Below are 16,352 nucleotides of genomic sequence, written 5' to 3' on the forward strand. Positions count from 1 at the left end.
TGTTCTACAAAAGCTGCAGGCCTTTGAATGGGAGTTGATTCATTCTTCACAGTTATCTTCAAATGCACAGCTCTGATCTCCCCTCTAATCACATCACAGACAGGTCAGAAAGGAAGCATGGAAAAACACAAGGCAGGCAGACCACATCACATGTGTCTCCAAAGGTCTAAGGCACGAGAGAAACCAAAAGGCAGCATCTGGAAAGTTTTACTTTTTATTTTTCTAAAATACAAATGTCTGTCTTGTGTTAGTAACTTTAATATGATAGGCCAAATGCATCCAGTAAAAAGGAGGCACTGGCTACAGAATTCAAAATACTGAAGGTATTTTCTGGAAAGAAATTTATTCTGTTGATCTACACGTCAGATATAACATTGATTCAAATTCATTAGTTATTATTTTTACATCAGAATCTTTGAAGTTTGGGACTAATAAACTGGAACTTGAAAAGTTTTTAAAGTAAACTCCTATTAATGTGTAGATATGGATCCATAAAAAACATAACCAAGAATTTTATACACTTTATTAAAAGATCAAAAAATAAACAATAACAATATAGAAGTAACATACTAAAATGAGTAGCATTATGCACATTTCTAAAGCACGTACAAGCACTACAGCAATATAATGTGGCAAAAAGAAACATAAATTCAAAGCGTACACCCTGTTGGTAGCAGTTGAGGGAATGAACTATCCTGTTATGGAACTGAAATACTGCATTAACCTACGCCTGTCTGGATCCAATGATATTTTAATTTCTTACAATTCCACAGGGCTAAGTGTAATCATTTGTATATATTTTCTAAACTATTCCATTAAATTGATATCTAATGTTTCCCTTACATTGTTTTACCAGAAATGCCTATGAAAAGAAGAATGTGCTTCAAAGATCTACTTTACACAGTACAGTATAAATGTTTTTATATATTTAAATTAAAAATTGACAATTTAGGAGAACATTCTCTCTTTGATTTAGTGATTGCCTAAAATACAATTCTCTATTTATAAAAAAAAATAGTGATCTTTTGTCAGGTGATGTAATAAAGGGTGAGGAGTCGGTTCATTTTCATGATCTAAAAAAAAAAAAAATTAAAACAAAGCTAATTGGAAAGAAAAAAAAATCCCATAATCCAATCTAAGAATGGTCTTATCATCCCCTCATCTGCTAGGATACAAAAGCCATGGCAACAAAATCATTTGGCTTCCACCACTATCAAATAGCATCTGTGTACAGTAATAAAGAACTGGAACCTTGTAATTCGGTGTCAGGTAATTCTCTCTGTTGTGTGTTTGGAAAAATAACTTCATTTTATTTAACAGTTGTGTTATTTTGCATGTTTAAATATCTCCTTTGAGAGGCATATAGAGTTATTTTTGATGATAGAGGATGTCAGTAAAGATCACTAGCAAAGATTTTAGCAGTGTTGTCATGATCATGCTCATACCCTAACAAAGTTTGACCAGCTATGATTCATTTCACATAGTGCAAAATATTTTTTCTCTCATAATCCTAAATATGAGAAAGAACTTGATTATAGAAACTGATGATGGCAAAGGGAAGCCATAATAGTGTGGTGGCTTGAACTAGCTGATTATTTTGTATTAAAATCTAGGTTATTACATAACACCATGGAGAGAAGGAACATCTGATTTTTCCTCATTTTAAAGACCCTGGGGCTGTTCCAATTCAGCAAACCACACTTGCACAGCCCTGTGGTGCAGAGTGGGCTGGCTGGGCACACACTGGCATTGCCAGGGGTTGGGAATGCTGGCCAAGGAACAGCTCTTGTGCTTGGCAGCAGCAGCTCAGCCCCCAGCCCTGGGGCATCCAACAAAGGGTGACAGTCACACTGGATGCCACCTCCCACCAGCTCTGCTCTGGGGGACTTGCCCCTCACTGCTTGAGTCAGGACCAGACTCATGGCAAAACCAGTTACTTTTCTGAAGCAAAACTGGGGCTTGGGTTTTGCAGGAAAAAAAAAAAAAAGAACATTAAAAAAATCCAACAAAAACTGAAACTTGTTTCAATCAAAAATAAATGGGTCAACACAGGCACTTCAGCTGCTCCAAAATCCCCCAGCACTGCAGAGTCCCAGCAGTACCAACACAAACAGGAACAAAAGGCTGCTCACTGAGGACCCACAGCTTTGCTCTCCTTTGGTGGCAAATCTAAGGGGCTTGTTAGTCCCAGCCTGGAGCACCCAGCTGGCCACACTGCCACCAGCCTCCACCTCCCTGTCCCAGCAGCACTACCTCGTGCCTCTCAAATCACACCATGGCTGTCACACAGCAGAAAGAACTGGTCCCAGACAACCCCAACCCATCCCTGCCCATCTATGGTTCACCAGCTCCTTCCGTTTTGTTACCCTGCCCCAAAAGGTTAAAAAAAAATAAAAATCAAGAAGTTGTGACATTTCAAATTCACTCTGGGATTTAAAACACTCACCACAATGACAGTCACCTCCCACAGATAAACACTTCAAGACAGAAATAGGATTAGGTGCTAGGAAAAATGTGTGTGTGCTGCCATGGACCTACCAGTCCTAATAGGATTCACCGAGAACACAACCTATCAGAAACATGACCTGGGGTGTGTTTGAAAATGTAGGCTGATTAAAAAAAGTAAATTGAATCTTTGCTAGTGACCTTACTAATTAATTCCACACCGTTTCCCATTCTCTGTGCTGCAGGTTGGAGCTGACCTGTTATCAGTCTGCTGTATAATAAGCTATGGCAAACTACAAAGCTTTTACAACAGCAAAGCAACATCATGCTTTCAGATAAGTTTTATAGCAAAAAACTCCTCCTTTTCAAAGCCTTAGTAATACCTATCTCTTTTACAAACTTTTCCTGTATTATTACAGACTTTTTATATTCAAAATAAGTTCCAAGGATTTCTTTCGTGGACTATGTACATAAGTGCAAAAAAGGTGTGTCTCACACATTCGTACACTAACTGAATCAGTTTAACTGCAGCATATTTGTATCTTCAACACTGTTACGGGGTCATTCCACAATATTTTTTTTTTCTTATGTACAGTTTTTGCTAATATAAATTAGTATTAAAATAGTTATATGCTTAATTATTTAGCCCTGATCGTAACGTAATCGTGTGAGTGTTCAATTTCTGGAGAAAAGAAAATTGCAGGCAAAGCTACAGTACTGAAATGGATTAATTCTGAATTGCCACCGTGTGAATGGATGTGAAATGAAAGCAAGACCGGTCACTACGCTGTAAATACAGGCTGCTGTGTTCCCCAAGTGAAAATACTGTGGAATAACCCTTGCCACACAACAATTTCTACAAGCTATAAAACCTGACTCTAAATCCATGTGTTGTAAACTTCTTGACTGAAAAAGTGACCTTAAAGACACAAATTCAGCGTTCACATGGGACTTTGGGATTTTAAAAATATTCAATCATATCTTTATCTGACAGTATCGAACTGTACCTTTAACAAGCTCATACTGTTACACATCACTTTTAATTTACATGTGAAAATTTCACAAATAATGTATACAAAGGTAGCCATGTTGTAGTTTTGTTGCCATAGCAACAACAACTTAATATAATTAGTTAACAATGAATCTATCATTGTAGGAGTTACATACAAAGTTAATTTTGTTCTTAAACTGTAAACTATACAAACTAGTTATGGACTGTATTCTATACCTTACCATGCTTCAGTGTTGGTTTAGAATATAACTAAATGGGCTGAATACATGTATTAAAAATTTTAAACTTTCTCTAACTCTCCTTCAAAATTAAATTCATTAGTTACTAAAGATATCAAAAAAAGCAATAATGAAAACCTTAAAAACTAATGGCAGAGAAATGAAAATATATGACATGAATTAATGCGTTGTAGCCTAGTAACAATGAGTTGTAGCTCTATTTACATTTGGATTAGGCTATCAACTATTTTTTTTTAAAGTTATTACAGTCTTTAACATACAGTATATACTCTAAGGCCTTCAACAGGCACATGGTAAAATCAGGTCAATATCAAACTAAATCCATTCAACAGGAATGGGAAATTAGATTTTCCTCATAAATTTCACCTTTTTCAATTTTCATGTCTGTGAAATGTACAAGGGATAAACAAAACGAGGACTCCAGTTTCTCAATCCTTGTGTACCCGGCGTGTCCTAGAGCTACTCCTACCGTGCCAGCGCCAGCCCCAGCCGGGCCAGGGGACGTCACCGTGTCCTGCTCCAGCCACCTGTGCCACCGAGGTGCCCCCGGCTGCGGTGCCAGCCCCGCAGGGTCCCCGCTGCAGGGGACAGCGGGAGGAGCAGCGAGAGGAGCAGCAGGAGGAGCAGTGGGACCCCAGCCCAGCCCCAGCGCCGCGGGAGGAGCGCGTCGGTAACCGGCGCGGGCTGCCCGGGGAGGTAACGGCTTCTAGAACGTTGCGATGCAAAAATACACAGTCAAAAATCATCAGCTAAAAATTTCCAACTAAAAAACACGGCTGATTGTGAAATCATGTTCCAAATTACTAAAAACACTGTATTTAACAAAAATAATCTTAATAGTTTTATGAATCCATTTTATTTTAAATCCCTCTTTTATTGTCTGCTTATGTTACAGTTTAGTAGTAGTACTTTTTATTGAAACTACTAACAACCTTTTTCGTGAAAATGATCAATCTCAGCTTTCATTTTCCCTCTGCATGACCCGTTTTATCCAAGTTTCAGCATTTCTTGCATATTGTTTGCATAAGGCTGAGAGAAATGGACAAAGAGAAATAACTTTGGATAAATAAAAAATATAGGTTCATGGAAAGTGGGAAGCTTATAAAAATGTCACTAAAATTATATTGATTTAAACAAACTTACATACATCTCTTGTCAAATAAAGGATGATATTCATGCTTTTATGACATTTGTTTAGAGTCACTAACTAGCTCGGTGACTTTGTAATAGTCTATTTAGGAAATTTATAGTCTGGCGACTGTTTTTTTTTTCTTTTCTTTCTTGAACAAAGAAAATTAGAGCAAGTCATTGCACAACTAGTTTAAATAGTGCTACCTCAAAATGGCATTTTTGCCGAGATTGTTTTGAATTTGGTGAAGTTTAGTGCTTCAAGCTTTTCTTTCCTTAAACTCATTTACAAATTAACTCTAAATTTGCCAGCAATATAAAAACTGTTGTGGCACCTAATATAACTACCCTGAACATCCCTCATTGGACCTCTTTAATAAAAAATAATCCTTAAACGCCTTTTTTTTTTCAGTGCTTTAAATGTGACATGAAAACAGCTGTATTCTAGGTTTACATTCTATGCACATCTATGCCAGATGTTTAAGTCGATAAATAAAATAGGAGGTTACATCAAAGTTTCAAGATATACAAAAATCCATTTAGCACTGAAAAAATTTCAACCTCCTTGAACTCATAAAGCCATACAAGCTTGAATGCATCCTTTCTGGCTTAAGAAGATCAGCTCTGTTCTTTGTTGAGGCACTGGCACAGGTTGTGCAAAACCCATTTTTGATACACAAATAATTTCAAACAGGAAGTACTCAAATCCACTTTTTCCACTAACAATGTTATGGTTTCGGGAAACAGAAACACAGTGGTGAAAAGAACAGGTACGTGGTCACCAATACAAATGAGTCACTGATTTCACCCCTCTGCTTGTGAGCACAGATGGCTGGGGAACATCCATGGACACAAGCGACTGTCAAAACTCAGGGTCCATAAAAGAGGTCTTGGGGGGAATGTTTTTTTCCCCTTTCTATCAGGGTTTGGTTCAAAGTCTGCTGAATTGAACAAAAAGATTCCTCAAAGCCTTATTGAGCTGGGCTCCTCAAAGATTCATGCTATGAGTGAGTCTCCATGGGCAGATGGTCAGAGCCTGCCCTGGGCTCACAGGTTGCGCCCTGGGTGTGCCACCATCACTCGTGGCCCATGGAGATACACATCCAGCAAACTGTCTGTGCTCATACTGCAGGAGGGGGAACAAGGAATATCTAACCAAGGCCAAGGAACTGGGAAAAGATGAGAAAATCTCGTGTCTGAATTTGGCACTCTACAGGACCACTCTGAGCTCGGGGTGGTCGCCCCTCCAGACACTGTGAGCTGGCCTCTTGCTTGATTCTCTTTCTCCCTGTATGGAGTTTGTGGATTTACAGCAGCAAACCCACCTCTTCCATAATGCCAATGATACTGTAGAGCTATGATAGGGGTGAATTTGGCGGTATCCTCAACCAAAATGCATTTCTGCAGCCAGATTGTTCAGCAACGCAGCATAACGACAGGCGGGGCTGTCCAGGGTGCACGGGCTGAAATGGTTTTATTCGTGCGTATGAAAAGGAGGTATTGAGAACTAGCCCTTGTTGTGCAACAAACATTGCTCTTGATCAAGTAGAAGGTGCCAAAATAAATCCACTGACCGACAGGAACTCCATTAAGACAAATGTTTATCTTCAGCAGAAAGCTTATGCTGAGCTTTTTGCTGCTTTGTTACTGCTGTGTTTGCTTTAAAGGGCCAGAGATCACAGGGATGGGGGAAATATCACCCACTTATGGAAAACGGTGATTAAATAAATGGGGCATGCTGACAAAATTTCAACAAGAGACACATATAAGATTTTAGGCCAAAATGTTTCAGCATGCTTGGTGGAGACAAGCCCCAGGGCTCGGTGCTGCCCAGCCTGGGCTGAGCCACGGCCCCGGGCCCTCCCCAGCCACGGCTGGCACCTGCTCCTCTCCAATGCAATGAGCTTTTGCCCAACTGAAGCTGTCTCACTCCACCACCATTTTTTTGTTGTTTGTTTCGACTGCACCATGAGAACAGCGAGAGAGATTGTGCGCCGTTTGCAGCTGAGAATGCACTTCAATGGACAACAGAGCTGCAGAAATCCCTTGATGCTTACCCCTGTCTGAGCAAATTGTTCCTGTCCCCTTACTGAGCCTGGGCTTTTGTGTTTTTTTTTTCCCCAAAAGTTTCCAGAATCAGCTCATTGTATTGAAAGAAGAACCCTGAACTGGACTAAAATGATAGCTGTCTTTTCACATCACTTGTACTAAAAATTTGGAGACTATCTGAAGGCAAGTTTTAAATGATAAAAGGAGCATTTAACATAAGCAACTTTAGCTGACATTAACAGCAAAATCCAGCAAAGGGCAGAACATTCTGTGTCGTGTTTTTCAAGCACATAATTCCTGTTTCCCACAATAACATTTTTAGTAAAAAACAAACAAAACCCCATAAAACCTACAGTATATGAAAACTTAAGACATAACAATAATGAAAAATGGTATTGAGTATACTTGATAATGATGTACACTTTAAAACAAATCAATAGACTATGATGTAAACAAAACAGTAAGATAACACTTTAAAAACAAGACAAACATTTATCCATCGATAGTATACAGTAAACCAACAGTCCGCTGTGCAGATGCACTTATCATGATGGTAGTCATAAAATGATTAAGTGTGTTAAAGTAATGTGTTATAAAAGTCTATTATAATTTCCTACTTGTATATCTCATATAACAGAGCGCTGTTTGTTAATTGTTTCTATAGTGCTTTTTTTTTCTTTTTTTTTTTGACATTCCCATTGATCAGTTTTTGGTTAACATGTAGGCTGCAACAGGCTTACTGTAGAGGTGGTAGAGAATGATAGAGGGAAGAGGGGAATATATACAGAAAGGCCATGCGCAGCTTCCCACCAAGAAGTCCTGGTGCTCCATAATTTTACTGTTCAGAATTTCAACATGGTCTGCTGCAGGGGAAAGAAAAAAACAACAACAAAGAAATAGTGAGAAGTTAATACATCTATATTTTAAAAGTCATTCTAATACATTTACATCCTCAATATGTTGCCCAAGAAACCGTCATTAGTGTGTTGCAGACAGACATTTTATTCCATTAATTTTCTGATGTAGGGAGAAATTGCCAATAACATACTTGGCATCCTCTTAAATCTGCACTTATGACTCCCTCTTTCACACAATGACAGGGCAAATAGTGAAAGAGGGAGGTGAACAAATAATAGTCTTGATTTTTGGATGGGATGCCAAGTAGAGGGTGGCTAAGGAGAGGGCCAACGGAATCCCTGATCTGTGTTAGCTCTTGTTTCCTTTAGACAGTCACGTTAAATATGATCCTAAGGATTTAGGCAACTGAGCCCAGAGATAAAACACTGACACAGGAACCCTGTGCTCAGGGGATCCTCTTCTGGGAGCAAATTGCCTCTTTGTGATGTACTCATGAAAATCCTCCACTGAAGGACCCAACAACTTATCTCCTGCAGAGCTAGACCCGTCAGCCTGGCTACCAGCACTACTTCAACCATGGAGGAAAAGAAAAACATCTGTCAGAGCAGCCAGGGTTTCAGTTACCAAAGTCCCACTGAGGGAAAGTCTCCTGAAAAAATGCTGAAAACATTCAAGATGAAGCTCTTCCAATCAAATGATCTCCTTATTGAGTGGAACAGGCTGGTTTACACATGTTATGGAAATGGGTTAACATGTCACGTCTGTCTGTCATTTGGAACAGCAGTACAGTCTAAGCTGAACATTTTCACTAATGTGGATAAGCTTGGTGTCACCCCTCATGAACAGGGTCCACAGCCACAGTTAGCAGGTCATGTATACATATGGTATTTAATTAAGGTCAGCAGAGATAAGGACCATCACTGAGAAAGTAGCTTCTGTTGATTGCTAATAGATATCATTACTGAATTGCTTGCCAAATTAATTTCCAGTATCTAAGGACTTGCCTGTAATATGTGACCTAAGGAAGAAACGGGTTTGCATATCTGCAGATACTAAATGGCTGTTTTGAGAAAGACCTCTTGTTGAATTGGCTGAACTCTCTTGAGGTAAAAAAAATGCAGCCAAGAACTGAAACTACCCAGAGGTTTTAGCTCATGAACATCAGCTAAAATTCACAAAGAAAAGCAATGGAAAAATGACACTGCTGCTATGGCTGTGAAATAGTACTCTGTAACTCCAAGGACAAATTCCTCCATCAGTCCCCTCAGAGAAAACCATCATCTGCCCAGTCCAAGCCAGCCTTGCAAATGCACAGCAGCTGCTGCTGACCCAATCCTGCTTACCCCAGGAAAGAAAACATGTCACTAACAGCAAAAGAGAAGTTGCACCTTTTCAGCTGACTCATTACCAGAGCAGTCTTTGCCATCAACACTGCAAATCCCTGAGGTATCTGCAGGCAGCTGGGAGCTGTGCAGAGCAAGAGCAACCTGTAAACAGAGCCATGGGGCTGGGGGATGCACAGAGAGGCTGTGACCACCACAATACAGGTACCTGAGACACAGGAAACTCGTTATAGACCACAGGGCTGGTCTGTGTCTGTGCTGCTGCAGCTGAATTTCTGTTGAGTCAGCAGAGCATGAAGCCAATGGGGTCCCATGGGCTCAGTCCCTCTGCCTGAGCCAGCCCTGTGTTTAGGGGATGCAGTGCCCGTGTACAAATCAATTCACCACAAAGAAAAATACCAAAAAGGAACTTACTGTTCTATCAGGAACTTCTACATCTGTGAAACAAACATGCTGCTACTCAGTTCATCTACTGATAACTGGGATATCTACAGCAAAAAAAACAAAGAACACAACACATTAAAACATTGCCTTGAGATCAGGCTGTTCATTCTGTCTTCAGCATCAGATTAATATGTACATCAGTATCTTACAAAGCAGGATCCACTCTCAAGTCTTTATTTTGCTACACTTAAAGAACAACGTAGCTGCACCACTACTGATGCCTTGTGGAGTACCTGGTGATTGTACTGGGATTTTGACTCCATAGACTACAAGTAAAACAGAAATGCCCTGAAACTATCTGGCTCAAACAGGACTCACACAGCCACAGAGCAACGCTGCACAGCAATTTCTGCTTTCCTCTCATGACCAATACAAGTCTGAGTAAGACCTTCTCTACCTGAAAATAACAACAAAGCACAGAAAAAGACTGGCAATTCCTACTGTGAGCAGTAAAACACTGCCTAGGACTTATGCAGGCAAAACTCCTACTGAAATCCTCATGACCTCACACCAGCAAAAGCCTAGAGGATGCCCCCAGAGATATTACTGGTATTCAGCATGGATAACAACCTCCTACAGAGCAAAGTGACACCCTAATTTCTTTGCAATAGCTCTAAACCTGAGAGCATGACAAATAAAAATGCTAAAATTAGTCCTGGGGGAAAAATTTTTTGAAAAGTGTTTGAAATGTCTCTGGTCTAACTGGGAGAAGCTGTGTCACACCAAATTATCAGGACGCATCACTAGGACAGGTTGTGCATATACAGTTCAGGACTGGTGCAGAAGCAGCCATCACACTCAGTATCTTCAGAGGAAAGTTTTGGAGAGAATTATGGCTTGGCACACATGCATGGAATCCTGTACACTTATGGCAGTGCTACAATGGCACGTACTGCACATCCAGAGTTCCTCTCTGTAGGGATGGGTGACATGCTATTGGCATAAAAAAAAACTTAACACTTCACAGTCTCACCCCCGATTTTTGGTTGTTTGGGGATTTTTTGGTAGTTTTCAGAGTCCAATTTTGTGGTGGTGGGGGAAGCCACTTTGTATTTCCACTTCCACTTTCCAGAGAGAACAAGCCAAAATACCACAGGGAAGGATGCTCGGGGTGGTATTTCTGCTTGAGCCTGAAAGCAGAAGCGCTGCAGGTCTTGCGTGACTCTTAACTCGGCAGATTCACAGCCTGTTGTGTTTTGAGGAGCCGGGGGGAGGTGTGGTTTTGGAGGAGAGCCCGCGGCCCTGCCAATCGCCCATCCCTACGCTCCGGCCGGGCAGGCGGCGGGAGCGGCCCCTCTCCATCCCCGGCCTCACGCTCGCACACACGCACACGCTGCCTCTGCGGGACGGACCCCGCACGGGATCCAGCCCTCGCCCGGTCCTCAAGATCTGAACACGTGAAAGAAAGCCATTGAAAGGGCCAAACCTGATTGGCGGTAGCTGTTGCAGCGAAGGGGACGCTGGTGGCAGGAGTTGTTGCTGCAGACACAGTGGTGGGCGTAGCACCGTGCATCATGGGCACTTTCGGAAGGGAACCATGGAAGCGACATACAGGAGGGTGGAGCGTATATATATTTTGTTTGTTTGGTTGGTTTTATGTAACCATGGCAACATGTGGTGGATTTGGGGGCGTGGCAGGAATCACAGCAACAAGCCATGTGACATCGTCATGAAGGACACATCGGGGCGCAGCATGCAATCACAGTGCAAAGCAAGACAGCGTTGGGAAAAAAAATAAACAAGAGAGAAGGGGAAAAGCCAATTACAATTATAATTAAGGAAAAAACCAAAACATTCTCAACACTTAGTACATTTATAAGCAGAACAATGATGTATTAGACTCCGAGGGCCAAATTTCCAAAGGGGGGAGAGGATGGGTGTGCTAGCAAAAGCCCACGTCAGCTCGCACCCGTGGGGAGTTAGACACAGCCAGTGCACGTTCCTTTGGGTGGGGACATTTTGGCAAGCGCACCCTCCCGCCCGCCTGGGAAAGCTTGTCCCCTTCCCTCCCCACCCCATCCCCGCCAGCAACCAGAGGTACATGATGCACTTTGCAGCGGCTGCCGCAGCCCTTTCACCAGGTTTTCTCGCCTCTCTCTAGCAGGGACAATGTTTTGGCACGGGACAGAGCTGGAGGCACGGCAAACGAGCGGCTGGCAGACTGAGCTCTCTCCATACAAATTCAGCATGCTCCCTTTCCACCCTGATTCTATAGGATTTGGCAAAACTCCCCTCTTGCAGGGTGGGGGGATGGAGAGGGGAAGGGACGGAGAGGGGAAGGGACAGAGAGGGGGAAAATACACAAATGCATCTGAACAGCTACAATTTGCAGGAAGAGCATCCGAAAGGACAACATGGCAGCAGGGAGCTTGGCAGCCTCCTGAAGCTGCACGTCCCGCAGAGCACAGTGCTGGAAGGGATGCTCTGGTGCACACACGGGCATCCCCCACACCTGAAGGGGATTTGTGGGGTTGAGGAGCCCACAGGAAGGCCCAGCCATCCCCACAAACATGCGGTGGGGAAGTAGACTCGCCTTCCCCTCCACCCCAGCAGCCACGGCCAGCCCCAGCAGGGAAGGAGCGTGTGCCTGTGGCTGGGAACGCTCCGGCCATGAGATGTTGGAACGTGTGGGTTGGGGTTTCCTACAGGCAGAGGTGTATTTGAGGGACTCAGCTCCCCATCATGCAAGCAATGTGTCTTCCCTGTACTATAGGGATAGGCAAGTTCAAGAGCAGAATGTTTAAGCCATTCATGCCAGAGCTTCCAGATCTGCTCTTGGAAAGCTTTGCACCCTCCCCCAGGGCTCCTGCCTCTCTCCCTCTGGCTAAAGCAGCACACACCTGCATGCTGGTAGTCTTGCATAACCTTGGCTAGAGGATGAAAGCTCAGCTTTCACCTGCCCTGCTGTGCCCAGTAGCTGTAGACAAGAGGGGAAGGTCCTCAAAGGCCTGCAGAGGTTTCATCAAGACCCAGATGCTGAGCCTGAACAGAGTGGATCCCTGCAGCACTAATGAGCACATACTCACTGCCTCCCTTTATCCCATGTGCACCTGCAGTGGTACCTCCCTATGATCTCCTGTATCTGCACACCTAGCACTGTCCTACAGAAATGACTCTCCAGCCAGTCCATGGTCCAAACCCTGCTTCTCTTGCTGTACAAGCAGTACCCTGCTCTGGCAGAGGAGCTGACCCCAGATGTGCTCCTCCTTAGCACCTTGTTAAACCAGTCTCCTAAAATATCCTCAGAAGGACAACTAAAAATCCAAACTTAAGTCCGCCTGTTGCTTGATACAAAATAAAAGAAAAATAAGCCAACAGGATCCTCCCACTTCTATTTCCTTGTATCAGATGACTTAAATGGGTTGTAAAGACATTTAAGTGACAGATTCTTGTCTCTGAAGCGGAACTAAAAAGGGGTGGGAACACATCACCTTGGATTCTCTTATTGTAAGTCACATGAAACACTGCACTGCACAGAAATTAAAAGGGATACAACCATTTAAGCCTCAAAGAGGACAGCGGATAGACAGTCACACCACTCAGCCACCCAGGTTCTCACTGATGCATACTAACTTGCAGTCTCTTTCAGATTAGGAAAAGTTGAGAAGTTTGTGTAGAAAAACCTACCAACGCTTGCAGTGGGTGTCATGCACAGAACTGACCCTGCACACCATGCATTGAAGCGTGGAAAGATGAACAAAAGGGATATTTCATTAGTGAAGCTTCAGTGTTAGATATCACTTTAACTAAAAAGCAGGTATTCTCTCTGCAGCATTCAGTATTTAAGCACATGCAACCAGATTCTGCATATTGGTACATCAATAGTTTAAACTCAGTTTAAAGAGATCATAGCAAACCAAATTAATTCTTTAATTCTTGGGTAGTGGAGAAAAAACTCCTCCCACCTTGGTATTAAATTATATGATTGATCCCAGAAATCAGGGTTGTTTGGGATTTTTTGGGTATTGGGTATGCTGATTCCTTTTTGATCGTGTCAACAGAAAACAAATTGCCCTTAGAAGAATGTCACACTCATGTTAAAATTGACTTTCCAAAAGCAATTTATTCCTGCAACCAGGGATCGTGATTCAAAGTCTCTAGTTTAAGCTGAAAGAGGCATTTATTTTTCTGGACTCGAAAAAATTGCAGTGGTGACGCCATTTTCAAGAGACAGCCTGACTCCGCCCTGCCATGGCAACCCATGATGCTGATCTCTCAACAACTGAACAGGAGATACTAAGAAAAGCAACAGCTCCCTTCCCCTCCCCACAGCAAGAGCTGCGACGTGCCACCTCTCTGCTTTGCCTTCCTGAACACTGCCAAGGCTGAGCCCAGAGCTAGAGCCTGGTGTGTAACATAAATTCATCACAGACCTGTCCTCTGACTGGAAATTTGCTGCTCTGCCCAGCATTAATGTCTTCAGACAGAGCAGGTGCCAGTAAGCATCCCTGCTATGCATCAGCCCTGTGTGTAATTTCATTGCTGTGAGCCTGGTACCAGCGCAGTGAGGGCTGGGCACAGCTGATTTATCCATCAGAAACTCCTGTCCTTATGTCAACTTTGGCAACTGTGACCTTGAGGAGGAGCAGTGTGTAGCCAGCTGGGGACTTGGCATTCCCCAAGGTGTCCATTTTTCCTGAAGAAGTATTTCACTTGGCACCTGCCAGAGCTATGCTAAGGTCAGCTCAGCCCAGCCTTTCCAAGGTTTTGCAGAGCACAAGGTAAAAGGCTACTACCCCATCTCTCTGCATGAGATTCTGCTTCCCTGGGAGAACATCTTGGTAGCTGCTGAGTTCTGAGTGTTTCCAAGGGCTCTCATAACAGAAAGGCCTTGGAAACATGAGCACAGGGCTTGGGTCCCCTTCCCTGGACCCACACTCCACCTTGCTCTCAGGACCAGATTGTCTCTAAAGCTTTTCCCCAACCCCAAAGAACAACACTGCCAAGGTGCAAGTCCACTGTGTGTTCACCTCCAGGGGTCAGCCCAGAGAAACACTCTGTGTATTTTTGTAAGTATCATCTGACAAGTAAATACAGCATTAAACATTAAAAACACAGGGCATCAATTTTCCTATGATACTCTGAATGGTAATAATGATACTAAAATATGAGCTATCTGGAATATTCCTAATTCAGCCACTTATAATACTTTCCACTCCAAGCAGGTTTTGTTTTCCATTTGGCTGCAGTTAATTGGCCAGTCAGAAGACAGTCACATCTGCCACATTAATATTTCCAGTTCTGTAAGAATTACTGAACTGCATCTTTCAATTTAACTCTGAGACCTTAAAGGTACAATAAAAGCTGGGAGTTAAATTGCTTTTAAAAAGCTTAGGGTATTGTACTGGTCAAAAGACAAGGAAGAGGGAAATATATGCCTTTAAAGAGGATTATATAATTTGTATTTACTAAAGACTAACCATTCCCTCTATAAACATCACAGCTGCTGCAATATGTAGGTCAGTGAGATACAAGCTCAGGGAGGTGCCTACAGCCTCAAAAGAGCAGGCATAGAGGTCTATAGACATTTTAACATGAGTCCAAAAGAGCACTACACAAGAGTCAAAGAATTAATTTGGGATTAACCAGTTGAACCATAAGGAGGAAAAACAGAAAGTATGAATTCAAGAAACATGCAGATATTTTTCTTAGTTTGACTACTTAAAAAAAACCCCAAACCACACAAAAAGGGCTAAGAAGGATCTTTACATGTGAAAAGCTCTAAATTGTAGTAGGTGAAGGGAAAAAAGTCAAACAACAGATGTTAATTTTTCATCCATTTTTAACATGAAACTACACACCAATATTCTTTTGCTCTTACAAGATTCTTACAAAACTGCTTATTAGCTGAACACCAAGGTCATAAAATAAACAACCATGATGATGGGAAAGCAAGGAGACACTTACCTGTAGGGATGAATGTAGGCTGTTGCAACTGCATGTTGGCTAGAGCCTGTTGGTAGTGGAAAACGCTTGGGTTAAAGACTGTGGTGGCACCATTGTTTTTTTCAAGTGCTGGCCTCTTTGGTAAAGGTTGAAGTGCACCAGGCGGCAGGGCCTGTGGATAAGGGAGTCATTAAAGACAAGTGGAGTAAGTAAAGGGGCCCAGATGTAGGTCAAGCATGCAATAAATAACAGGGGGTCTTGGCTGCAAATCACCTGCAACTCTATCAACTTAGCGAGACAGGAAAGAGAAGAGCAGCTAAGTCACAGTACGAGTAGGAGGTGAAACAACAGCTTCACTAGGTAAGCAGTTAGTAAATGCACCAGGAGGAGGGCACAGTCCAGAAAGAGGAGAGATGCTAAGGAGCTTTTCAACAGGACTGACTTGGGTAAGAGGGAGAAGAAAGCACTGGGAAAAGGAAGGGGAGAGGTGATCACCTGGACAGAATGCTACAAAGAGCAGTTGCAGGCAACAAGCATTAAAAACCCCAAAACAAACAGGAAAAATATAGTAGATGACTATTTAAAACCCAAGAAGATTAGCATAAGCAACAAATGCCATGGAAAAAAATGGATGCTTGCCTCTGGTTCAACACCTGCCTACATGTATGTGTGCATGTGTGGAAGCGTGCACACTGTGCAGCCAACCCATGTGTCCAGATGGTAAAGCTGTAGCTGTTGCCAATTACACACATAACTTTACATTCACAGTAAAATGCATTTCCACTTGTTAGTAGAGAGGCTGAGCAACATGGTCAAGACCAGGCCTGATTCTCCACTGCTCACACCAGAGGCACAGCCCACCACCAGCAGATTTGGACCAGATCCCACTTTATAGAAGGTGGCCTCCATCAGTCAAATACTGCTCACTCATTATTAACAGTGGAAAAA

At 42.6% G+C, this 16,352-nt stretch overlaps 1 protein-coding gene across 5 annotated transcripts in view; it reads right to left on the reverse strand.

The window, feature by feature from the left end:
- Positions 1–201: 201 nt before the first annotated feature.
- MBNL3 (muscleblind like splicing regulator 3) overlaps positions 202–16,352 on the reverse strand; it is a 90,921-nt gene continuing 74,770 nt past the window's right edge. For 2 of the 5 annotated variants that reach the window (XM_066559743.1, XM_066559741.1), the window contains exons 5-9: positions 15,426–15,576; positions 13,146–13,181; positions 10,945–11,039; positions 9,489–9,562; positions 202–7,736 (exon numbers count right to left, since the gene is read on the reverse strand). In XM_066559743.1, the coding sequence (XP_066415840.1) occupies positions 9,506–9,562; positions 10,945–11,039; positions 13,146–13,181; positions 15,426–15,576 (339 nt within the window). In that variant the 3' untranslated portion in view covers positions 202–7,736; positions 9,489–9,505. The remainder of the gene's footprint in view (positions 7,737–9,488; positions 9,563–10,944; positions 11,040–13,145; positions 13,182–15,425; positions 15,577–16,352) is intronic. The other 3 variants (XR_010784553.1, XM_066559742.1, XR_010784554.1) reach the window with 3 other exon arrangements.

This window comes from Molothrus aeneus, chromosome 14 (genome assembly GCF_037042795.1).
Source record: "Molothrus aeneus isolate 106 chromosome 14, BPBGC_Maene_1.0, whole genome shotgun sequence".
NCBI classification, from domain to species: domain Eukaryota; kingdom Metazoa; phylum Chordata; class Aves; order Passeriformes; family Icteridae; genus Molothrus; species Molothrus aeneus.